Source organism: Channa argus, chromosome 10, assembly GCF_033026475.1.
Source record: "Channa argus isolate prfri chromosome 10, Channa argus male v1.0, whole genome shotgun sequence".
NCBI classification, from domain to species: domain Eukaryota; kingdom Metazoa; phylum Chordata; class Actinopteri; order Anabantiformes; family Channidae; genus Channa; species Channa argus.
The window spans coordinates 6,980,712-7,008,289 of record NC_090206.1 but is presented as its reverse complement, the minus strand read 5'-3'; the positions used below and the strand labels follow the sequence as shown (position 1 = coordinate 7,008,289).

The 27,578-nt window shown below is 39.4% G+C and overlaps 1 protein-coding gene across 4 annotated transcripts in view; it reads left to right on the top strand.

Annotated features, from left to right (window-relative positions):
* The first annotated feature begins 4,203 nt into the window (after positions 1-4,203).
* psd2 (pleckstrin and Sec7 domain containing 2) overlaps positions 4,204-27,578 on the top strand; it is a 34,893-nt gene continuing 11,518 nt past the window's right edge. Inside the window, exons 1-3 of one of the 4 annotated variants that reach the window (XM_067518463.1) lie at positions 4,204-4,580; positions 13,700-14,242; positions 15,156-15,920. In XM_067518463.1, the coding sequence (XP_067374564.1) occupies positions 13,785-14,242; positions 15,156-15,920 (1,223 nt within the window). In that variant the 5' untranslated portion in view covers positions 4,204-4,580; positions 13,700-13,784. Of the gene's footprint in view, positions 4,581-5,267; positions 5,288-13,699; positions 14,243-15,155; positions 15,921-22,651; positions 23,049-23,764; positions 24,097-27,578 lie in introns of those variants that run through there. The other 3 variants (XM_067518462.1, XM_067518465.1, XM_067518464.1) reach the window with 3 other exon arrangements.

Genomic DNA, 27,578 nt, shown 5'->3' with positions numbered 1-27,578 from the left:
ATGGTGACCAGTCTGTCTGTTGACCTGGCCGCCCATAGCTGCTGTTTACACACACACACACACATACACAGTGTCTGTAACACACATGGCAGTCTCTGTCACCATGTTGGCGAGGTGGGCAGTGTTTTCCTTGTTTGTCTGTCTGGCTGTCTTTCTCTCACAGTCTCTCTCTCACACACACGCACACATGTGAACACAAACAAACACAGAATGAGTTCCTTCATAAATAAACATAGATGTATTTGTTTGTCTCATTTCCCTGGGGATATTTTCTGGAATCTGGCAGGACTAACATCTTCATTGCTACAGTATATTCGTTTCAAACAGATGCCTTTCTGTTGCTTCATCTTTGATGTCAATGTTGAGGACAAGTGGCCACAGGTAGAAGTGACTGATGCTCAATTGATGACCACTGCCCTCTTCCCCTATTTCCCTTCGCCACGTGAGGGGATGGTTGTGCTTCTCCGCTTCTTCATACCCGTGAATATAATGACCCAGATGAGAGGCCCACACACAAGTGCTGACATATTGTGTCTCCCTCCTCTCCAGTGGTAATGAATGCTGATGAGGTAGTTAAGGGAATCACTGGAGTCCAGCACAAAGCCATGCAGCTAAATAATGATGTCTGCACTGAAGGTAGGAATGATGTTACTTTTCTTGTAGAATCCAGAATGAATTCCCGTGAGACTAGAGAAAGATAAATGTTGTGGAACCAAGCCATTAGCCTGTGTTACTGTCTGATGATGCCCCATTACTGGGATGTTTGTCTTTTGCTTCGTCCTCTTTTAACAGAATCCACTCTTCTTGTTTTGTAATAGCGGTAACAACTATTTACCTTGAATACTTGTGCATTGTAACAACCACTGGCTGGCATTTAAAAACTTGACAACCATCTACAGTTGCTTTGAAGAAATAGTTTAACAATGTGGGGAATACACTCAATGAAAAGACTGTTGCCACTGTGAGTCAGAAGGTGATTGGCTTAGCATAGCGTAAATAATGGAAGCAGGGTGGAACATTTTTGGACATCTTTTAACACATAATTATGAAAGCAGTTTAAAACTTGTGTATAGTGACTCAGAAGGAATTTATTGTTCCGATCATAGCAATGGAAACCAGCTGCAAACAGAATGCCAGCATATTATCATCCAAGAAAGCTAATTGTGAACTTGATAGTAAACTCAATTACATACATTTTTCATTTACATGTCTAACACATTTACACACAAAAACCAGTTGAGAGATGATATAAATATGATACAGTATGATGTATCGTATCGATGTGATTAATTACGAACATGGTCATGACCCAAAACTTGATAATTAAAATTAAAAATGATAATTAAAATTTCAATCAACTTGATTGTAATCCACACCTACTAAATATTGTTCTTTTCTGGGACTCCTGTTTTCCTCCTTTAAATATTGCAACGATAAACACATGTTATCATTCCTGCACAGCTGAAACATTTTGAGTTGATTAATTCAGTTTTATATTTCTTGAAAAAAGCAGCTTTTAAAGAAACAACTTTTTGAATGTTTTCATTGGAGGTTTGCTTTGCGATCAGTGGGGCAGCTTGTAAAAACTCTGAAGCAGCTCTTGTCATTTGTGTATTCGTGTTTTTCCTCCTAAGCAAATCTACATGCATGTGCATACACACAGAAACATATATTAAATATCTTAGATTCATGTGTGTTTTTAGCACTTTCTGCTTCAAAGTTCTCAGATGAAAATCAAATATTCACTCCACACATTCTGCTGTGTGTGTGTGTGTGTGTGTGTGTGGAGGACAGAAGTGGATGATAGAAGTTGGCATCCCAATGCACCAAGATCTCCTGCAGCATTCCTCTGCACATACAGTACAACTCAATAGGGATACAAATGTGCAGCCATATGTGCACAGTACACACACTTACACAATGGGCTGCAGTACTGCTGACTGAGGTGGAGTAAATAGAGAAATCCTTTAAACGAGCATCGATCCACAGAGTTTACAGCACCAGCTCGGTCTGCCATGGCAGGCCAAACAACAGGAAGCCCTATGAGACAGCTGGGACACAAACACACACACAGGAAACATGTATGGGCGAGGCGCGCGCGCACACACACACACACACACACACATATAAATAGCTAGACCTGCAGTTAAGGCTAAAGACACACAACATCATTCTGTCTCGCACCTCCCCCTTGCTTTGATTATACTCACGTTATTCCTTGAGCACACCAATGTCAGCATATTAATTTATCTTCCTCGCTACCCACTTTCATTTCACCTGCTACATACACATGCACATACGCACACTCTTCATGCACAAGTGAGTGCATGCGTGTGACACACACATGTACTCTGACACAACAGGCATGCACATTAACACACTTATGTGCTCCATCACTGGAGACCACCCACCCCAACAAACCAAAATGCAAGCTGTTAGCTTTTTTCCTCACCGGCTACCTCCCCCTCCCTCCCTTCCTCCCATTGTCACATCAGGGATTTCTAGTGATCCCAACACGTTGCCACCATCAAGGCTCTGCAGATGTCACTTAGCTGCAGACACACCTCTTCATTTCTCAATCCATCCCGCCGCCTCTCGTGGGACATAGAGGAGAGACAGAACCAGGAGGAGTTTGTGTGTGTTTGGCTACATGGGGGGGAAGGGAGCCAGGCAGGTTAATGAATTAGTAATTAGGATTGACATTGCATCTGCAGTGGGTCTCCCTAAAACTATTTCCACCACTCTCGGTTTCTGTGGTCATCTGTGCATCTTCTGAACTCTATTTGTCATCTTCAACCTCCAGCCACCCCCACCCATCCCTCTACTATCCTTCCATAACCCCCCTCTACCTGTCTTTCTGTGGGCCTCACCTCTCTAACCTTCTCCTCCCCTTGTTGTCAAACAGATGCATCCTCTTTTGTTCTGTCTGCATTTTCATCGCTTTTGTTCATTCCCTGTGCTTCATGCATCTCTCATTTCTTCTTAATTCCACTGCCCTCTCTTCCTCCTCTCTCCTTTTCTTGTTTAGTCCCTCCCCCTGCTTGGAATGGGCTATTGATCACTGAAGATCACTGGCCAAGCTTCTCTGCCCAGGCCTTTTTACTTTAAAGCTTGAAATTCTCATAGATTTTAAAGGGTGTGTCCAAGATCCCTAATAACAACATGGTAAACATTTGGAGCCACATGTCATTGTTTGCTGCTTCTGTGCTGTTTTTGACCTTGAAGGACACCTCGAAGCAATGTTCTGGGTTTTAATTTGAAATGGCTATTGCTATCTCAGTTGTTACTGAATGTCGTTCCTATCTGTTGTCTAACCTATAAGTGATTGCCTTCTTTTTAATGGTTTACAGTAAGTACAATGTTTAGAACTAATCAGCAGAACATACTTGGCTAGATAAAATAAAGCTTTCTGTGTTCAAAGAGTACTTCGGCTTCAAGTAAGTTATTCTCTTTATCTCACGTGTTATTTAAGCTAATCTAGTATAATATGATCAGGGTGTTGTTATGTGATGGTAAAATCCAAAACAACCAAGTAATGAGATTCAAATTTAAGATTTGGTTTTGTTATGATTGGCAGTGCACCCGTCACTTTTTTCACATTACAAGCATTCAGTGTACACTACCTCATTGATGTCCAATGTGTTTGGACATTGAGTTGTTTCGTTGAGTATATTATCTATACAAGCAGGATATTGAGTGTTTCATGGGTCATGTTTTCCCTAGCAGACATCATTCCTATCTAAAGCAGCATGGCCAATGGTACATTCAGGACATGACAGCTGCAGGACTTTAGACCTTGGACAGTGCTGTTGGACTGCCTGTAAATCATCTGCGTGCTGGTCAATTCCCAAACTTTTCTCATAACAAAACAGGTTTCCAATGTTAGAATCTCATAAAAATGTTTTTAAAAAATGTGGGCTAAGCCCATCCATCTGTGGACAACCCTCTTAAGGTTCTTTGGGCATCGTGGACCTCAGTTCGGAAATCCCACCATAATCTGCATCAGTTTCTCTGATGAAAAGTCTAATAGACTTGAGTAATACACTCCAACTCTGCACAGTTATCAGACGAGAGAAGAGGGATTCGTGTCATCAGTGCCAGTGTTAAGCCTCACTGCAGGCTACAGTGTCTGTCATCAACAGGCCCTCGAGACACGTCCCGTTCACACAGCGCGCTAACCACGGGAGAGAGATGGTGCTCCCGAGCAGGAATTACACATTTCAAACACACGGAGGCTCCTCGGAGAGGAGGGGAAGGTAAAGACGCCTCCGTCCATCCTCCCATTCATCACTCCGCTCAGTAGTCGCCTGGACCTCCCGCGTGCCCCTGCCAGCCTGTGCGGAGGCGCGAGACTACACCACGAGCTTCGGTCGGTCGGCGGCGGCGGCGGCCGCGAACAACGGTCGCACCCGCAAACCGGTGCGAGGGGGAAGCAGGGAAGGACGTTCAGCGTGGAGAGCGAAAAGAGCCCGTCTGTCAGAGCTATTCCCCGGTGTGGATGGCGAGAGACAGAGAGGGAGACAGGACCACCGCAGCCGCAAAACTCTCCTTTACAAGCTCTGACTGTGCGCATTTTACTGGTGAGTCAACAAACACTAGGTTCCGTCTGCTCGGTTTTAGCTAAGTCGCTGTGTTAAAGCAAAAAGCCCAGTGTAACGGAAATTCTGTGTCTGTGTCCACGCTCAGATGTCATGTATTTTAGTTTTTTTAGCGAGACAAGCAGAATCATTTCTCATGGAGTCTGCAATGGGGTTTCACGTCCTGTTTTTCTTACTAAGCTGTGACTAAAAAAAAAATGCACACACAGCCAGCAGCAGCCTACTCGCACCGGTAGCCTGTAGGACAGCAGTGTTTGTGGAGCTAATGGAGGCTGAAAGATATGCACCGTGCGGGCCGTGGGATCTTATGGAGGTGTGTGTGTGTGTGTGTGTGTGTGTGTGTGTGTCTGTCTCTGTGTGTGTCGGTCTGTTTTCTGTGTTTCCCCCGAGAAGAAGATGAGAAAAGCGTTTCCTTTCCTCTTTTAGGACAAGTCGATCTTGAAACGCGACCAAGGTCTATTTTGGAGGAAAAGAAAGACGCCGGCCTCAATTGAGCTTGAACCGTGTCTCCCAGCCATCCTGTTGTCATGGTTACTGGCTCGAGGAGGCTGGGAGAACATGGCTGTCTCGCGCTGGGCGCTCTCTCCCCCTCTCTATTTCACAAACACACACATATCGGTCTTTCTATAGTTGCGAGGACACTGACATAACTTGAAGAAAGACATTGCAAGGACTGGCCATAATATCAGGTAGGCTTTGTTCAGTCCCTAAGTCTCACTAAGGTGTCTCTTTTGCGAGAGAGCCCCCCCACCCAAGGCACGCACAAACGGTGGAGAGGGCTGAGAATGACCATAGTGTTTGCTTAATTGCATTACAAGATATTTTGCAAAAAGAGTGAGGACAGAGTAAACTATGTTATGCACATTTTAAAACAAATAACTCCTAATAGGAATTGTTTTCCTACTGTTAACAGATCACATAAAATTCAATTGCCTTGAAGAAAATTCAGATCAGTATAATATTAACAGGTGCAGGGTTAGCCACAATAATTTTATACAAATATCTGTATTATTGTGGCAGTGAAATATTGCAGGTCCAGACTTATGTTTGCTTCTTCAGGATGTGGGTGGCTTCTTTAAAACAGGTGTTTGATAGCAGCCTATTTTTCATTGCAAAAGCAAAGTCGCTATTATCGTAATTACAGATATTTACACGTCTAGTCTAAGATCCACTGTTATTCATTCTTCCAGTACAACTATGGTCTCTCCTAGGGAAAAGTGCTGCTCTCTCTATGTATGTATTTATCTTGAACTCAAGGAGTCAGACATCCAGACGCAGCAACGGCAGCCTAAGACTAAACTGTCTCTTTCTCTCCTACTGACTCTCTTGTTGTCTTATCCGTCTTAATCCTTCTGTTTACTTTTTTAGCACTGCTGTTGTTGTAACACAACAGTCCCAAAAACATTTAGGATGCAATTTTTTTTAAAAGCTTGACATTTAAACAATGTTGGGAAAACATAATATTAATTCCAAAGCTGTGAAACATATATATATATATATATATATATATATAATTTGAGAGAACATTAAATCTTGCAGATCTTTCTGTCAGCATGTATGTACATTTTAAATGCATGAGTTTAGAGCTCCAAAATGTGAATGATTGACCTTGATTGTATAGAACTGACATATTAGGGTGAGTTGGGGGGGCTGATTGTTACGCCCCAGTAGACTGCAGTGGATGGTTGGAGGCTTTCTGGTCATGCTGGTGTGACTTGTGAGTAGGCAGGCTGTATAGGAAAACAAAGTGCTCTATTTCCCAGCCCATGTTTTCCTGCTTTCACATCCCAAACTTACAACCAGGAAATGATTTGTCTTCCTCTCTTTCTGCATCTGTGTTTGTAAAACAACAGCATTTTTGAAAGGTGACTCTGCTGTATGTCTGCACTGTGCCTGTATATGTGTGTTCATGCTGCAATGCCAGTGCTGCACATAGCTGGCATATTATGAACAGGGTCAGTAGGTCATTTATAGTATGAGACTGTAGTGATTCTTTTAAAGCCTGTCTCTCGGATAGAGAAAAGAGAGAAAGAGGGAAGAGGAGGGGGGAGGGTTCCTTGGTCCTTATTATGCAGATTTGACATCATCCATCAGTGTAGAGCTCATAGCTTGATAAATTAATTTTCATTACAATTTAGCTCTTTATGAAAAGTATTTAGAGCATTGTCCTATTGGTCTAAGTGGTTAAAGGGTCTATTAGGATTGAAACCTAATTTGTTCATTGTGCTTCATCTCCATCTCGGCTTTCTCCTGTCTTTCTTTGCTGTGGATTTACTGATGAAGGTTAGCATAATATTTTATAAGTTAAAATCAGTTATGTGCCTGTTCTATTCTGGTTTTGTGTTTTTTATGTGGACTGCTCATTTAAGTTTTAACATAATTTACATTTTAAATTAGGTAATCAGATGATGGGGTAATTGTAGTGAAGCACCAACATAATGTCCTTCACAGCACTTGACAGTATTGTGTTATTGTAAGAAACCCGAATTGCACAAACCTACACAGCACAAGCAAAAGCTGCATAATGAAAGTGGGCAGCCCTACAAACAGGATGAGGTCAGACAAATTAGAAGTGGTCAACTCATAGTCGGTTAAGTAGTCTCTTAACTCTGTTACATTTGCAGTAGTGGAGCAGATTTAGACATAGCAATACCGTAGATAGATATAGATAGATAGATAAATAGATAGATAGATTGATTGATTGTGCAGCTCTGCTAGGCATCCACTTCACTGTACCATGTTACATTCAGTCTGTAGTAGCTATGTAACATTTTACAATTAATTTGGATATTGTTTGGTGTTATCTATTATTTTGTTATCATTTGTGACATTGATAATATCATAATAATAATAATATCATTTCATGGGAAGAAAGGACAATGGGCTTATTAGGCTTCAAATAGACCTGGTTGACTGCTTTCTTGGTGTGTTTTCTGACCTTTATTAGGTTAGGTATCACTTTGAACATTCTCATCTGCTTTGTTTATGTTACCAAATTGATTCTTTGATTAAATATTACAAACTTATGTTAGCTCTCAGTGGATCTCTTTTTGTTCAGTGTGTCGGACAAACATCAAACGCCATCAGCCTCTTAGCGACTTTTGGTTGGTTTTATTTGAAGTCGCTACACAGTCACTGTCAATAACATCTGGGCATGTTGTGACTCCACTTGGGTAGAAACTAAAGCTATAATGTTTGAAATATAGTCATATGGCTTAATAATCAACACACTGACAGCAAAAGAAGAAGCAGCAGATGAAAACAGGAACACTATCCATTATTGTGATTAATGTGTTCATGCATTATTTTAAACGGGTTAACCCTGCTGCCAGCTTTAATGTTATACCATCTATATGGTCTTCTGCTCTGTTACAGATTTGGAGAGTATGTGTTCTTCTTTTGAATTAGCTGAACTGTTTATGTTGCTGTTAAGATTGGATTGTATTTAAATGCAATACACAAAATTGTGACTTTAAAAGTACTTTGGCAAGAGTTTGTTTACTTCTGTAGTTGTTTTGAGTTGTCCCTTATCTGTTGTTCATCATCTGAATCTAATATTGGAGGGCTGGCTGGTTATGGTAAATGTAGGAGCTACATTACTAGTGTCAAACAGACAGGATATGTCAAAAAAATCCTGTAAAAACCTGTCTTCTATAGTATATGTCCTCCGACCTTATGAAAGGTGAAGTTTTCAACAGTCTTAACTGTTTAACAGTGCCAACCAAGTAGAATGTTTATCGGTATTCTTCATAAACAGTCAGAATCAAATTGAACTCGAGGATGCAGTACAGAAGCCATGTGGAGTACCTGTTCCAATAAGCCCTGTTCACTCTTGAAAATTGTTTGGTACTTTATCTAAGCTTCCAGTCTGATTACCTCTGAAATGTTCCTTGGCCCCACTGCTACCTATAGAGCCATACTTATCTCTAGAGAATCCCAGTGGACTGTGGTTGTGTTTCTTAGGGATCAATAAATTAGGCCATAATGTGTATCTCTGCTTTTTCTTTGATGTTTGTGATGTGTGTGTGACTGTACTTGTACATGCAATGTAGTGAGGACCAAAAAAATATTTTCATAACAGAGTGAAGACATCACAGAATCACAGTCATCACTTCTTTAAAAGGCTGTTTCAGGGTTAAAACTTGTTTTATGGTTACTGTTAAAATTGGTACAGTTAGAAACATAAAAGTACAAGCTTATGTATGTGTTTGTCTGTGTGTGTCTGTGTGTGTGTGTCTGTGTGTATGTCTGAGTCTTTATGAAAGGTCTCTGTGTAGACAGTGGCAATCAGGAAAGACTTCCTTCTATATTTGTCAGCAAAAAACTGGAGCTCATAAGCCTCATCAACTTCCTTTAAATATAATAATGTGAATAACACACACACACACACTCACACACACACACACGCATACATCTTAAATTATCCCCACCTAGGCATGTAAACAATCAAATGAAAACTATATATATATATATATATATATATATATATATATATATATATATGCTTCTGTCTCTTTATCTGTCTGCTTGTCTTTCTGTTCCACACATGTACACACCCACATACACACAAAGATTTGCCTTTTTATCCTTATTAGGACTTTCATTGACACGATGCCAACACAATTCCAACCCCTTTAACTTAACCCTAGGCATCACAACTAAGTGCCTAAGCCTAAACCTATTTCTAAACAACAAGTCTTAACCCTATGACTATAGCAAAATTACATTTTTAGTCCCTAATTAGGTAACAAATCCAATCAGACACTTTAAACTTTAGCTCAACACAAACCATTATACTATCGTTAGCTCTATTTTCCCATCAGTCCATGTTAAGTATCTAAGCACATATGCTCATTCTCTTTCCTCAGCACCCTGTGTCATAGTGTTGCACACTTCCACAGTCCTCTTTTTTTCTGCTAGCTAAGACCCATTTACCTCAATTACTGCAAAATAAGAGGCAGAGACAGAGAAAAGCGAGAGTGAAATTAGACTGTGAGATCACAAAAAAAAAAAAAACGTAATGTAGAACAGATGAAGAGAAGAGAGTGGGAGAAAAAACAGGACACTGGAGACATTCAGAATGAAGGAGAAGGAAAATTCCCACTTTCCATGTCTGGTTTCATAACTGTTCATTGTTTCCATTTATGGAGATGTGTCACTGTTTGTTCATGTGTCTGTGTGCATTTAACTGCCTGGTCTTATATGTAAATGGATGTTTCTGTAATCACATAAATAGGTGCAGATTGACCTTATTTTACTTAGGTTGATCCGGCATAGTAGATGCCAATGTATGTAAAATGAGTCAGATGGAAATGTACTTCAAATATTTACTACCTGGGTTTGGGATTATTTGATCTCACCCTAATTATTGAATGACTTAGGCAAGAACACTTACCAGGTTTCTTCACTATTTTTTGAGATGTCCTATTTTTGGGTTTTATATAATTTGCATCATCTTTTTGCAGCTCTGGTGAAACATTTAGTGAGCTTGTGGTATCATCGTGCTCAGCAGCTAAGCTAAAGCATTTGCAAAATAATACGCATAAATATGGTTAACATCATAGTCTTCCACTAACCTTTCCTCTTTACCATGATCCCAGTTTTTCACAGTTTGACATGAAAACAACACAGAAATGATAAAAATTTAGGAGATTTTTAGCAGGATTTGTGATGTTAATTTCAGCGTTACTAAATCTTTACCTGTATTTTCATGAAATCAGACAAAGATTTGAATCCCAGTAAATATGTATTTTACTGCAGTTTTTGTAAGTCCCCTGCTGTGGATGATTCAGCAGCACAGAAATCTAGTGTCTACTCTAAAGACGTTTTCACATTGCATTCTGCAATAATGTCAACCTTCTGTATCTACATCTTAAATATAAAGAGTGTCATTACTTTTTGAAAAACTACAAACATACACCTATGTTCATTGTTGACCTTGAAACAGAGTAGATACTAACCACACGGTTTTGTCAGCTGCTGCTTTCAAAGTTAAAAAACGTTTAAGCTCAATCATTTGGAACATTTTCTATGTGATTTTACTTAAATTTTCTATACTGTGTATGACTGTTTCTGTCTCACTGTGGTAAAGATATTATAATGAAATTGAATTTAACAAAATCACCCAAAACATTTAAGAATGTGACAATCAGTGTCAGTTGAGCTGTTTTTGTGTTTTTGTAATAGAAATAGAAAAATACTGTAAATACTTATCACAGTTTCCATAGCACAAGTTAAATAGCTTCCCATTCAGCCCCAATCCTTACATGTATGTTAGAGGCAGGAACTAACAATTACTTACACAATTTATGACTGTATCTAAAATAATTTAATGCAATTTTCATCCTTAGCACATAACTGTTATAATAATATATAGTTTAGTAAAATAGTTTACATGCCCTTGGAATGGCAGAAACAGTAGACTATGTTTTTTTTTCCATTAGTAAAATATTCAATGCACATTCGGCTAGCACAAATGTTCCTTCATCATCAGAAGTTACAAAAATCAGTCCCTCTAGGAATTCGAGATCCAATCACAATTATTAATTCAACCCGTATGTTGTGAATTCTGTACAATCTTGCAATTTTAAGACATAGTAAAAATCATCTCAACATGTGTCACATTTTTTTAAAAACAGCTGTTGGGCATTTTGGGTTGCAACAATGACAACAATGTCTGCAAAATCTTAGTTGAACTGAAAAATGGTCAAGGAATGCATAAAAAGTCCAACTAAAATAAAGAAAATTATATAATTGGCAAAATTGCATTCCCCTTAATAAACTCTCCAGGTTATTAACTTTAATATGTAAACTCAGGTGTCAACAGTCAGTGCTTGATGAGTGATGCCAGGTGTGTTAAATCGGGCTTGCACTTTGAATTTGCACGTGGGTAGATCTATAGAGGGAGTCTCAAGGTGTTTGCTGAGAGCAGCAAAAACTACGGTATGTGGAAAACAGCTTTCAATAGACCTGAACATGAGTAAAAGCTGGAAAGGAATATAAATATATTACCAACTGTGAAGATCATAATCCAGAAATGGAAGAATCATGGACACATTAAGAATCTTCCAAGAAGTTTAAGACCAAGAGAAATAGCTAAAGGAGGTGATAGGAAACTTGGTTGACCTATTTAAGAATACAAAGCCAACAGCAGGGAACCTGAGAAAATTCTTAGAGGCGACTGGAACAAAAGTCAACATCTCCACAGTCAAGCCTGCACACAGGTATGTGTGGTAAGAAAAAGCCTCCTATAAAGTCAAACTTACTGGTACTGGAGCTTTGCACAAAGTGGAAGAAAGATGACTGTAGTCCAATATCTGAAGATTTCAAAGCAAAGCCTCCTACCATCAGTCAGAATGAGGAAGCAGGGAATCCTTAAAAAAGTGAATCATCCCAAGTCAACCTGGGAATGGTTTAAAAGAACTAGGGTAAATGTTTTAAATAAAACCTGTGGATCGATCTAAAGGAGACTCTACATGCCAGACATTTAAGCAAATCTGGTAGACTTGATAAAATTATGCCATTAAGAATAGGCTAAAATTACACCTGAAGGACACTAATGTGGCTCAGAGGGTAACTAAAAGAGGCTGGAGGAGATTATAAAGACAAAGACAGGACAAACTATATTAGGGAACATTTTATAAACGGAAATGCTAACTTTTGCAATGAGATTTTATTATTATTATTTTTTTCCTTTTGACATTCAGGGTCGCCCCAGCAGGTCATTAGTCCCCATGTTAATTTGGCACAGTTTTTAAGCTGGATCCCCTTCCTGACGCAACCCTCCCTAATTTCTACTGGGCTTGGAACCGGCACTGCGCGGCTGGGGATGGGGAGATGGGCTATTGGGGGTTCAGTGTCTTGCCCAGGGACACTTCGACATGTGGTTGGGAACTGCAGGGCATGAACCTCCGACCTCATGGTCAGTAGGTAGTCCCTCTACCAACTGCACCACTACAATGATTTTGAATTTTATTATTTTACAAGAACTTTTTTTATATGGATTTTAACTGTTTTTGTTACATCTTATGACGAAATACCATTTGTGCCAGCTGAATTATTGTGTTAATCATATCCTGTTGATTAAATATTATATTTTACAAAAGTGACTTTGTTTACTATTTTTTGCCATTTCAAAGAAAGGGGATGTTTTACACTCAGCTGTATCAGAAGTAATAATGTTTTAATTCACATATTCTTAGCTTGGGAGAAAAAGGATTTGCACTTGAGCCTCTAGGGACAGAGGAAGATCTTCTGTATAGAGGTCAAAACTGCTCGGCCATCAGTGCATGTGAGAGTAACCATAGATTATTAGGATGCCTCTTAAATCTCTGGTTACTATCATACATTTACGCAAAGCTGAAAAAATTGTTAGTTATTCAGCTGTGAAATCTCTTATAGGATGAGCTAGCAGCATCACTTATCAGGAATCTGTTGGATTTACTAAATCTATCTCTGTGCCTACTTGTCTGTCAATTCCTCTGCTTTCTTATTTATCTATACCTTTTTTATGCTCTCCTTTCAGAGGTGTTTTGGGATCTTGTGAGGCAGAGGACAAAGTGTTCCAGACATGCACCTCTCTCCCTCTGACACACTCATACACACTTAAAAACACATTCTATTAGACACAATGTGGGCGACTGTGGCGGAGGAAGGTAGAGCGATTGCACAGTTGTTGGTTCAATCCCCACCTTCTCCAGGCACATGTCGAAGTGTCCTTGAGCAAGACACTGAACCCTAACTTAGTTGCTCCCGGTGAGTGTTTGCCAGCCGTAAAGCAGCTCCCCCATTGGTGTATGAGTGCGTGTGAGTGTGAATGGGTGAATAAGAAGCAGTGTAAAGCACTTTGAGTACCAACAGGTAGAAAAGCGATATAAAAGTGCAGACCATTTACCATTTACACACATCCACAGCTATTACTTTGAAGGTGACATCCATGTCTTGAAAGTAATGCTAGAAAGAATCAAATAAAAGTATCACTATCTGCCATATTTAATATGCTTGTTTTGTAACCCAGTCTTTTGCTCTTCTTCATTTTGACTTGGTACTTTGTCTTTATTTTATTCAGATTTTCTTCTCTGTCCCTTTCTTTCATTCTATAGAGGGACTTCCCCCAATTGCTGATTTAAAACTCTGGTCCTCAGCTCCACCTGGAGTGGGCAGCAGCACCCCTCAGTGAGGAGCATCATGACCCAGGAGGGACAGGCTCTGCCCTCTCCCACCCCACCAGAGAACCCAGTGGAGCCCAATACAACTACCACTCCCACTGACCCGCCCACAGAAACACATAACCAGGCAGAACAGGACAAGCTGGGGACCAGAGCTGAGGATGAGAGTGAAGATGGGAAACGAAAAGGAGAGAGCAGAAAAGGACAGGAGGAGGCACGGGGGGAAGGAGATGGGCAGGTGGAAAACAAAGAGGCAGGAGGAAAGGGTGAGCTTCAGGAGGAGAAGGTAGATGGAAGGGCGAAGGGAGAGAGGGAGGGCATGAGACAGGAAGGATGTACAAATGTAGAGGTAAGCTCAGTGGGGGAGGAGACAACACAGGAGACAGAGGAGATAAAAGAGAAAGAGGAGGAGAAGGAAAATGAGGAGATGCTACCAGCTACAGCAAAGGACACAAGGCAATCTCTACAAGCTGAGCGGTTAGTTTACTAAATCTTTGTTACTCTTGCACTCTGTAAAGGTATTTATTGTTGTTTGGGTGTGAAAAACTTTTGATATAACAGTGTGGTAAATATTGTTAAAATTAATAACGTTTACATTATGAAAAGACTCTTTATTCCTCAAATCCACCAGCCAATCAACCTTAGCTTTTTTATTGTGTGTTTACATGAGAACTATCAATAACATTATATGATTTGGGCTAGTATCCATGTTTATTAAATACCAGATGAGCTGCTAATCATTATTTAATTAATAGTTTATTTTTATGTTAATGTTACTTTTATGGAAGCTTGTGGTTAGGTATAATGTTGATGTTTTTCAGAGATATCACTGTGACTTTGCAATGCTAAGCATTTTTAATCATTACTAGCTTTATTAGTGTGATCTCCTGCTACTCTAATATGCTTCTTTCATAATTTACATAATAAATGACAAACAGTGACATCGAATAAATGAGCTGAAAGAACAACAATCAATTCTCTAACTCCCTTGAAAAGACAGATAACACGTGTAAATTAAGCTTTCTTTGATTACAAAAATGTTACGATTTACTTCTGCCTAGCAGCAACAAACACAGCCCTACAGTAGATTCAGTGTCTTAAGTAAAAGAATGAAATAGTGGAGGTTTGACAGTCAGGGAGAGATGAGCTTCCAGCTATTCACAAAATAGCGAATTGGGCAGTGCCTTTTCATCTTGCTTCAATTGTCAGTGCTGCTATTCAAGCTGAAATATTGGCCCACTGTGCATACTTTTCCTAATGAAAACTGGTTCCACCAATGAATAGGATTTATCCGCTTTCTGTGTGCACCATTCTTAACGAAAGAACTGCTGTATGTTTGGGTCAAATGCTAAAGATAACTTCACACTTTTATTTTTTCTTGTTGATACAGATTGGCAAATGGCATAGGTGGAAATGAAGATGATGAAGACGCTGGTGAGGAGGACGAGGGAGGAGATGAAAAGGAAACACACTTGGACACTTTCAGCTCTAACTTTGAGACAACTGTAGAGCAGGCTGAGACAGAAGTGGAGGAAGAGGAGGAGGATGTTCAGAAGGAAAGAGATGGAAGGGAAAATCAGGACAGTTTCAGCTCAGCATTCGAGCAGATTGTTGAGCAGGCTGATGTTCAGGAGGAAGAAGAAGAGGATGAGGAGAGGGAGTTGGAGGAGGAACCGGAGAAAGGTGGGGTGGACAACAAAGATGGCTTCAGCTCTACATTTGAGCGCATTGTAGAGTCTGCCCTGCTGAGGGGTGGAACCTGCTACAGCAGCCTGGACTCTCTGGACGTGCTGTCACTCACAGATGAGACAGACAGCTGTGTTAGCTTTGAGGCACCACTCACACCACTCATCCAACAGAGGGCGCTGTTACAGGGTCCTGAACCTCTAGAACTTGAGCTGGCAACAGTTCAGGAACAAGAAGGGGCTGAGGCCGGACCAGATGCCCCAGGTGGTGATCTCAGTGCTGAAAATAGCACTGTCTGTGGAGCTGGAGCTGTGGCTGGAGAAGGAGGAAGCCCACTCAGGACCACCATAACAGGGAGCAGGTCAGAGTTTGTACTGAGCCAGCCTGGACGCTGGGCCATCCCTAATGGATACCACACAGACTCCCAAGGAACCATGGAGAGTTGTGGAGCCATGATCAACTCTGTCAGGTGAGGAAGAGACCTTGATTTGATTGATGGGCCCCTGTGTTTACACATTTATGTAATAGCATCCTTAAGCCATAATCTGTATATACATTTTTATATACAGTTTACACCTTAGACTTTTTCTGAATGTATGGGTTATGTTTGAAGATCAGACAATCCTGGTGTAAACTGGTGCGAATAGTTTCATCTGAGTCTTTTATTCTGTATTTTTAAGTCAAAACCATCAATCAAAGGGGGCTGTTATCATTGTGCACTGCTTTCTGCCCATTGTCACAATGTTTAGTTCCTCCGAGACTAAAACTTAAATATAATGCATTGCTTTTAGTTGTTGTGAGGCAAATGCTATACGTTTAGTTATGAGTAAAAGTCTTATGGTAGATGTAAGTATTGTAAAGTATTAAAAAATAACTACATTTTTGTAATGTTTGTTACTCTACTGTTATTTGGCATAATTTTGATGTTGTGAATCATTTACACACTGTGGTTGTAACGCTAGAAGAAACATGGCAGAAAAACAAGCTACAAAGTGAGCTTATTTTTGAGCTGTAGAAAGTGTGTTAGGTTGGATCATTGTTTGGATGAATGTTTAGCTTATTGCTGACGCATTGATGATGCGAGCAGCTAATGCTTAGTAGAGTAACGATGTGATTGTGGCTTAACCAGCAAGTGACAAATATGGTGAGATCCTGCTCTAGGCCTGTACACACAGGGGGAGGCTGGTTGTTTGCAGATGAAAAAAACAGTACTTTGCAGACCCACTTTATAAATGCTGATCCAACCAACAAACCATACCTGGTGCAGTTAAAAAAAAAGCTAGGTTTATGTTTATAGCTCATAAAATCAGCCATATCTTTAGAAAATAAGAGAAGGAAAACGGTTGGTTGGCTCCGTGCACTTCAGTGTGAATGCTGCATTTGCACAACTGGCTTGAACAGCAACAAGCAAATGAAATGGCTTCTTCCCCTGTTAGCAGTGATTGCAACATTTGCCTTCTTCTACCATTTTGCTTAAAGCATACTCAAACACCAAGGGAGGATAACCTCTTAGCTGCTCTGCATGAATATTGACTTTCTCAGAAACTGAATTTGTGGTCTGGTGATTCCACATGCGATATCAACAATTTATGCAGCGAAACTAACAAAATATACTGATAGGCCTGTCTGTGTAATGAATCACTTATACAAAATAAACATCAGAAGCATTGTTCATTTATTTTCAGATTTTCACCTAATATTTATATCCAGCCAATGCTGAGCTTTTCCCTTATGGTTATTAACTCCCCCTGACCACAAGAAACATTGTGAATACAGCAACAGAAGATACTACTTTTTAACCATTTAATTATCTTAATGTTACTAAAGAGGGCTAAAGCATAGCAACTGAAGGGGGAGGTGGTAACAGGAACCATATGGGAAAAGCCATGTAACCTGAACTGTGGCTGTGCATCTGTCTGGCTGGTCTGTATACAATTGCTGTGGCTTGTTCTCCAGCACTGCCCCCCTGCACAGTTTCTACAGTTACAAACATACTGGAATACCAAATACATGCACAACCTCAGAGATGATCTATATAGTTCTCCACAGCTCAGTATGAATTATGGGATAAATGGAGGATTTTGGATACCCCCCCCCCCACACACACACACCGCCCGCTACAGATGATGGCCGTTAAGCATGGTCTTGCTTCCTGACCACCAGCGCCAATGAATGAGCTATTGTTTATGTCATGACATCACCGTCTTTGCTTTCCTCTGCCCAGCAGGGTCTTAGAGTGAATGTGTGTTTGTGTGTGTAAGTGTGTGAGTGTTGCTCTATACCAGCCAGTTTGCCAGACATTTGAACACTTAAATCTAGAGTGGAGACATCTGCTAGTCAGTCTTAAAGGGATAGTTTAGTTTTTTTAAGAAACTCACAATTTGTAGTTTATTGCATATTGTGGAGTTTTAGGATATTAAAAGTGAGGATTAGTAAAGCAGAATTTAATAGATTTAACTTTTCAATAGTGACTAGACAGACGCACATTATACACATTATTATATTATACTGTAATTTTTAAATTCACATGTTAAAAACAACACAATTTAAGCAGACTATTAAAGCAGACCTCTGCTACTTTGTATCTAAACGTCTTCTGTCCACATGCTATGTCTTCTATGTTGTTGTGTTTCATCTCATTTTCTCCCTCTTTTACTGTGTCACTGCATATCTCTGTTTGCTCTATCTGATCTCCTGTCTCTCTTCTCATTTCTCAATTTTTCTCTTAGCACATTTATCCCCTCACCCCACCCCCACCCCATGCACCATGCGGTCGTCCTCCTTTTCTCTTTGCATTACCTCCTCTTCTATTTCCCCTGCATTATTCCCTTGCTACTTCTTTTTTTCTTTCACCTCCCTGCTTTCATTCATGCCACAGAATTGCCACAGTTAGACATAATTTGGCACCTTGGGCATCATGGCCAACAACTATTTTTTTACTGGAGGAATGAACATCTGCAGAACAGTGGATTAGAAAATGGCAAGTAAATTATGTTTTAGTCAACAGCAGACATTTAACTGTTTTATGGGTCCCTCTAACTATATGTCTACCCATTATATAGAATTTGCTATTAATAAAAAAGTTTAGTGTACAGTAGCTACTGATACTTCATTCCTGTGATGTTTTTGAACTGCATTTTCCAGTATAGCTTTGTGACACTGGTTGGCAAAGACCTCAGACTATATTAAGTAAGAAGTTCACATGGATTACTAATAGATAGACCTAGCGCCTACTAAGGATATTCACATTCTTCAGGGCATATTAACATGACAAAACATCTGCAGTCCTTCTAATGAGCCTGTAATTTGGGTCAGAAGAGCTTTACGCTTTGGCATTTATGCCAAACTCAGGATGCTAACATGCTCACAATGACATTTCTATTATGTTTACTAGATATAAATGTTAGAATTCAAACAATATTAGTTTAGTATATTATCATTCTGACATGTGATAATAAGCTCTAAATACAAAGCTGAGGCTGATAGGGTGATTAGTGTTGGTGTAATCAATCGTTTTACTGGTGAGGGTGCTAGATAAAATAATAAACAAATTTATTACAATTCAGTTGACAGGAACATACATTTGTAATCTAAGTTTAATGGTAATCTATCCATCCATCCATAAAACATGTTTATAAAACACACAATCACAAAAGGGATCTCGTGAAGAACACTAGAGGTAAACTCATGCTAGATAGAGGATGCTCTAAATTACATACTACATTAAATAGGACTGGAACAACATTCTGACATTACCATGCCTAAAACATTGCTACCAAAGGCTAAAAGCAACGCTAAACCTTAAGCCTTCAATTTACCGGCTTTACAGATACATAAGTGTTAATGAACAAAATGTTAGTTTGTTTTAAAGATTCTTGACCACACAGCAAAAGGGTTATTACTCACAGTAGAGTGTATATAAATGGAAAAACAGAAGAAAAGACAGAGATTAGTGTGTCTTATGAGGAAACCATTGGCATGTAGTATGAAGCAGTTGGATCTCCATATGTGTCTCAAAATGCTGCAGAAACTCTGTTGGCGAACATAAATTAGTTGTCCACATGCCTAACATGCCAGAATTCCTAAATGCAACTAATATAATAATGTAATACTTAAATTATTCTTACTATTAGATTTTCTTATTTCCTTCAAATCTTAATATTCAGCTCATTTAAGTAGCTTTCTAACTGTGCATTACTTTTCTTACAGCCCTAGCATCCAATATTCAGGCTTCAACTTTTATAACCAGATAAGTTTTTATAATGACCTGAACTGAGGAAAGAAGCCTAATCTTACCTGGGCCAAGCTCTCCCTGTAGATTCTCTTTCTGCTACTTTTGATTATCAGTCTCTAAAGGAAATAAATTCGTCAGCAACATGTGGATATAAAATGAAGGGATCTTTTCCAACAGTGAACTGCTTTTGTGTTCTCAGCCATAACAGGTATATCATGTAGTTTGTCAGTCAGTCAGGAAATATCTTAGGTTAGACAGTCAATCATATCTCCATGTAGTTGGGAAAACATTGAGTGTGTTACTTTGGATGGGATCTCCATGCCCTGTTAAACCATCAGTGAGGTTGAAGCTTAACCTTAATCCATAGAAGCTGCTAAAACTGCTATTATGAGAAAGCACTCTCTATCAGGCTGTCTAGCAGCTTAGTACTGTATGTGACCAGCTAGAGTATATCTATGTAGTGAAGCCAACTAGTTGTATGCATATGTGATATGTTTAGGAAACATGCTGTGAGTGTGTGTTTCAGAAAACAAGGAAGATAAAAGCCAAGCACAAATGTTTCCATATCAGACACACACATGCGCACACACACACATACACACACACACACACATACAAATATATACAAGCACATCGTTCAGGATGTCACTGTGGGAATAAAACCCTTAGCATGGTTCCATAGCACTGCTGAAACATCCAGCAGATTATCCTCTCCGTGCTCTCACCCAGGCAGTGATATGGAGACACGTGCACACACAAAGACATAATTGTGCACACACTCTTGCAACACAAGCAGTAGTACATGCAAATTCTCTCTTTTACGCTCTCACCACAGACACACACACACACTAACTGAATCATTTCAGCAGATTTATCCCTGTCTATTTATAGCTCCACTCTATGTTTTATGACACATCCCACAGTCTCACTGTACCAATGACTGTTTTGGCTAAAAGAGGTTGCCACAGGCTTCATTACTCTAAGGCATCTGTCAACAATTCCTTTACGTGTTCAGTGGAAGTCAAGCCAGACTCTGCAAAACATTGGTGTCTGTTCCTCTGAGGGAATCTTGAGCTGATTTTAAGGTAGAACTCATTCTCTGTTGTTGACACCGTTGGGTTCAGTGTCTGACCAAACACAATCCCACTCCTGTATACAATTAGTCTCACCCAGCCGAAAGAGGTCACCATTGTCTGCAGCTGAGTAGGTGTGTTTCACGTCTTCTGTGTGTGTTAGTGTGTGTGCATGAAACAGACAGAGAGAGAGAAAACAAACCATATCACAATATTGTCTGTAAAACAACTAAATACATCTTTGGTGACTAATGTTATGTACTAATAATGAGAAAATGTATATACTGTACCTTTGGAAATTACATAGTTGCAACCCATTTTTTCTTCATTGTCATATTTTATATATTTGAAACTGTCTTGACTGTCTTTATCAATGTGATTTACATTTACATTTAGTCTTTTGGAAGATGCTTTTATATAACGTTACTTACAAATCAGGTACAAGGCTAGAAAAAAATCTAAGTCTAAAGTAGAAAAACATTAAAGCAAAGTGCAATGAGAAAAAAGAATTCAGTTTCATGGGAAACATAAAAGAAAATGTATTTTTTCTTTAATTAAATTTTATAACTTAAGTGCATACGAAGATGTAGAAGAACATTATTTTGAATATGGAAAATGAGGCTGCTAAACATACAGAGTGCTGTAGCTCGTTCCACCATCATGGTACCTCTGAGCTGAAGAGTTTTGCCTGGGATATTTCGTGTGATGACGGGACCACCAGACGCCTTTCATTTTCATAGTGCAGTGGGCAGCAGGGATTGCAGATCTGGATAACTGAGTTCAGGGAGGCAGGTGCTGTTGAGCTGACCATTCTATAGGCAATATTCAGAACTTTAAATCTGATGCGGGCAGCTACAGGAAGCCAGTCCAGAGATCTGAAGAATGGTGTGATGGTGTTCTTTTTGACTAATCAATAGAGAGACGTGCTGCTGCATTTTGGATCATCTGTGTTTGATTGTGTATGCTGGTAGCCTCATCAGCAGATATGACCAGTGCCTGCACAATGAGTAGGGGTGCATATTCAGACAGGTAGGGTCTGATCTTTCTAATGTTCTAGATGGCAAATCTGCATGCCCTAGTAGCAGAGGAGATGTGGTCGGTAAAGCTCAGTTGGTCCTCAATGATGGCCCCCACAATTCTGGCAGATTTAGCTGCGACAATTACTGAAGTCCCTCTGTTGATGTTGTGTTGTATTGAAGCTCTGGGGAGACTAGAACTTCCGTCTTTGAGAGGTTGAGTGTAGAAGATGTTTCTCTAATGCAAGTAGAGATGTCAAAGGGACAGGCTGAAATGCGTGATTAGACAGTGGAGTCATTCGGTGGACAGGACAGGAAAAGCTGTGTGTCAGGAAAGGCTGTGTCAGCATAGCATTAATAGGAAAAGCCATTATAGTGGATAATAGAACCAAGGGATGCAGTATAGCTAGAAGAAAAAAAGACCCCCAAGAACTCGGCCCTGCAGCACGTCGGAGGATCAGCTGTGATAGTTAGAAACTTGCCCCAGCCAAGATACCTTGAAGGTTTTTCCAGATTGAACTAGTTTAATATATTTGTCGTATTTTTGTTATACAGTTTGAAATATTATTTTTTCTGTCTTGGTTTTTAAAAGCTTTTTGTGCTGAAAAACAGTTCTATTAGACACAAACTGTAGCAACTTTCACCAAGCTCCAATTCATGTAAGTCTAGTAAATTAAAAAGAAAGAATCAATCAAGCTAATCACAGAGAGCTATTTAATCTGACTTAAGTTAGAAATACTATTCAAAGGGGCTGCTTTGTCATGATCACTAGTAAAATCTATGATATTGTGGATTGATAATAGTAATCATATTTGTAGTAAATTTTAAATAACAGTAATGATTAACATGTAGATGATTAATCTACAATCTAATCTATTAATGATTACAAAGCTATAATAGCAAAATGAATTATCACAATTCATAAACTTCTTGTAATCTCCCCATAGTAGTTGTGTAATAATGTACAATTTATTATACTGACTGCTACTCAGGTTCTAAGGAGCCGTGACTGTAAGAGAGCTATCGATTAGTAATTTGACTTTAACTCAGTTACATCAAACTAATTATGAAATTATTATGAATTAAAAAGATTGAAAGGACAGATCCAAGAGGTGTGGTCATTGCTAAGTTACAACATTAAGACTTTCCATTTCCATTTAAGGAAATAGGACTATTCCCGTATGAATCTTATCAGGCTGCATGTGTTGACTTGTTAACTGTTTTTCCCCACATATGCTGGCTGCCATGAGAACATCACAATTGTTCTTCAAAAGGTTTGTGAATTATTCTTTCTGTGAAAAAGCCATTATATGTAAATGACAAACGCTGTCCATGAAGTATTCGGGTTCAGTGCTGTGTTGCTGTTGTGACCTTTGCTGTTTTCTGTTCCTAATCAGTTGCAGACCTTAAATTCAGTGAATATTCTCAATGAAGGTCTGTACAAATACCAGTAGTCTCTATCTACCTCCTCATAGACCCATATTTTGTACTTTTGACCCTACAGCTGCCTCTATCCTCTTCTTCTTCTTTTTTTTGTCCTTTCCACCGAATCAGAAAGAGGAAGCATAGATTTAGAGGGTGAGGTTGGCATGCAGTGATGTGTCAGCGTGTATTAGATAAATCAGTGTGTTGTTTGTGGACATCCTAATTTAACATTTGGGGGAACCTAAAATCACTTTTTAAAAATACATTATATAAAACTCCGTTTTAATATAATTTGAATTTTACTTTCTTGCATCTCTGGCCACATTAAAGTCACAAAGCACTGCTTTAGAGAAATGAACAGAAATGTGCACATGCTATATAAGCATACTTTAGAAAGTGGAAGACCTATGAACTTCCAAATACGTGTTGCTGATACTGAACTGACCTGCTGGCTCACAGCCCTCTACTTTAATGCAGAGGAAGTTGTGTTGGCTGGAACACACAGAGCCATTGTGAAGCCACCAGTAGGAACGGTCTAATTTATCAGGAAAAGTCAGTCCAGTCATTCGCTCCGCCCCAACATCCTCTCCAGTGAGGAGCGTTTAGACAGCCAAGAAACTTCAAGGAAAAAACTAACACACTCCCTGGATGATGGCACTGTGGTGGATTAACGCTGCAGTCTCGCTGAGCAATAGGCCCTTATTATAAACTTCCGCTTGGAAGAAATTAGGTTTGATGTAAAGTTTAATAACAAACCAGGCCGATGCAGAGTTTACCGACTAGTGGATGATGAGGCGGTCGGACCGTAGCGCGCCTTTTACCGATGATTTCCAGGATCCGAGAGACGATGTGGAAAGAAGAATATGATGTTCACTTCGACTTTTTGCTGGAGCTCCTGTAAGTTTTGTATTTCTGCATACCAGCATTTGTTTAAAGCGTTTAATTCAAATGGGTGGGAACATTAACATTATGCTGCGTGGCAAGATGGAAATAGTGAGGTAGCAGTAGTGTAACTTTACCCTGATCAAAACTTGAATAATTGTTCTTCTTGAACTCATGAAGTTAAAATGTATTTTGAAAATATCGATGTCCTTGCTACTCGTAAGTCATTATCTTAAATGTACATCATCCTCAGGACTTGTAATTTAAACGGTCTTGCTAAAAAATATGAGATTGCTATATTTCTTTTTCTTAAGTCAGACGTCACTTCCTTTAGTAAAAAGTAGATTAACATGGGCTTATTTTAAGATTGCAGTTGACATTTCATTATCAGTAAATCAGTTTATCAATTACTGTTATTTGTAAAGATGATAAAATGTCCAAACTTGGTGACAGTGCCCATCACAAGATCGCATAGATCAAGGGGATGTCTTCAAAGGGCTTTAATGTCCTTCCACCAGTAGCACAAACTTAATCAGTTCACTGTGAAAATCGTGATATTAAAATTAGAAACAATTAAAATTTGTTTATTTTTTTTCTTGATACATTGCTCAGATAATGAGCAAAATAGATCATTGTTAATTTTATATAAAGCCAATAATGTATTCATTGATTCCACTGTAACTGGGATATTTGTGACTAAACTGTTAAAATGTGAGTCAATATCATGCAAATCTTGACCCATCAAGACCTTTTTTCCCGCATCTCTGTCATCAACACTGATTCTAACTGAAAATCTGCTTGCAGTTTGTAATATTCAATGTTGCTGACCATTAATTACCACAAACTTTTAGCATCTGTTGGATTAATGCAAATATGGTCTATTTTTGTTAGCTGGGGGAGCCTCTCTTCCTTGATTCACAGTCAAAATCCCAATATTGCAACAATGTTTTTTTTTTTCAGAGATCATATCTACAAGCCCCAACACACACCCTGAATGACACACATTTACAATAAGCTTCTCTATGTGTATGTTTACAGTACGTCTACTGTAAACAAAACAATTTCACACCTGCTTTGTCCCATAATTGTTGATTATGCTTATAGAAGATGGCACCCTTTCACACGCACACACACGCACACACACACCTTCCATGTGCATACACCTAGTGGGTGTGGTCACTGGGGTGCCTAATCAACGAGATTAGCATGTGAGTCACTGGCATGCACCATCATGCTTTCTATCTCTGACACACTCTCACACAGACCTAGTGGTGATCACTGTGAGTGAATATGTGTGGCCTAGGGCTACAGAGTTGTGCTTTAGATGGACAAATAGGTTTACTGTGTGCCACTTAGCCTGCAGTAATGCCAAGTGCCATAGCACCAAAGACCTGCACTAGATATTTGACACTTGATATTGTGTCTCTCTCACTATTATTTTGCATTTGTATGTAAGTGTGTGTGTATGCATGGACTCTATTATTGCCAGACAGCAATGCATTGGGGCAGCCTGGCATGTTTATAGCCCCATGACTGATATGAGCTTTGAATGATTTATGAGGTGCCTCAGAGTCTCATGAATTAATATAGTCAGACAAGTAAAAGCAATTTCACTGCAAACACACAGCTAGATATTGTTTTGATGGTTTAAAAGGCTCATTTTATTTTGTGTCAATATGTCCTTGGTTATTTGTGTAGTATGTATATATTCCTATCCATCAATTTTTCCATTTTCAGCCACTTGTCTGGTTCTCGAGGGCAACTGTTTAGCTTTCCCAAGTTAGATTAGTTAGGTAGTCCAATGAACAGGGTCTCTGTCTAGAGATCTCCTTCCTGTGGGACATATCCAGAATACCTCCAGAGGGAGCTGTAAGGGAAGTACACAAAAGGAACTCACATCTATCTCAACTGGTTCCTTATCCACATGAAAGACCAGTGGTTTTGGTGCTCCCGGATGTACAAGCTCCCCGCCCTGTCCCTATGGACGATGCCTTGCTCCATGCAAATGAAACTGCTTTCACTTAACTGTCTCTTTAATTTCAATGTCATTCTTTGCAATGATGCTCCACCAAGATAAGGTGGAGATGATTGCAAGACTTGCCTCATTTTGGTGGAAAGGTTTGTTTGTCTCTTTTACCCTGCTGACTATGTTGTTGGGGCTAATGGCTTCTTGTAAGGTCTCCCAGTGCAGGGTGATTCAAGTGATTCAAGGTCAGGGGACAGATGAAGAATATTTCCGAGAGCCTAATGAATCAGAGCAGGGAAATCAGGGTCTTTAGGAGACCTCAGCTGTAAGGGTTGTAGAGGCAGGCTTACTCGTGTCCGCTGGCCCAAAAATTATCCACTCCAGAGGTTGTTGTATGACCAAACACTGAATATTTATTTAATTTCATGTTCTACAATTGAGCTGATAAGCAAGTATTTCCACAGAAAACGTTTCTCAAATCATTCCACAGAACATGCCAAGAAACTGTGTAGAAGTGCAACTTCCCATTACTCTCTTGTTGAGCTCTACTAACTTGTAATCCATGTCCATTAGCTGTTAACAAAACATTGTTTCCCTGACAACTGGTTAGGCAAACTTAAAAGTCAGCCGTGTGACATCATCGATGACGCCATCAATACAGTTACACATACGCTTCTTCAGCTACCTAACCTTTCAAGACACAATGACCACAGAAAACAAAACAAAATAAACAGGGATGTAGCACATAGTCAAGGAGACTGACTCCTGGCTATGGAAAGTAGATTTGTTGCATATTTGTTCCTTTGTTTTTTCATATTAGTTCATAATAGCCTTAAGGATGTCTACTATGACTCTTCTTTTAGCAAAGGGCACTTTGCTTCTGCTGTATCCTTGGCAACCAGCAAATCCCTTACAACAACAGTGCATAGTGTATTGAATTTGTGTGGTTAATGCAGTTGGGCTAATCAGATTATGTAAAAAACGTCTAAATCATCTGGCGAGAATGCTGACAGAGCCGCCTAGGTGCACACACAGACAGGAAATGCCATTTAAACTGATGAATGTGATTGAGCAAGCTCTTTATTGAGAGATTAAATGAAAATGGTTTACTGTTTTTTTTAATTTTCTTTAGTGTTTTATGATGATTCTAAGGCGATTGTGTATGATAAATGTATATCCTAGTCCTAGAAGTATATGTATATGTAGTCCTAGAAAAGTTGCTTAGTTCACCACAAAGTGAAAAAACAAAACTAAAACCATATTGTTAGTTCAGGTGTTAATCTAAATAGGTATTTAAAGTGGAGTTATAAGGTCATTTACACTTCCACCCTGGTGGGTTTCCATTTGCATAGTACAAAGTGGAGTTTACTGGACACTGCTCAATGTCTGATAGTCAATGTCAATGACAATGATCTGATACTATCAGATCAGACGACCTCAGTCAGTCATAAATAAAGAAGTAGGGTACTAACTAATAACAGTTATAAGGAATGCAAACCATCAAGGCCTTGACAATTAACAAAACTGTGTC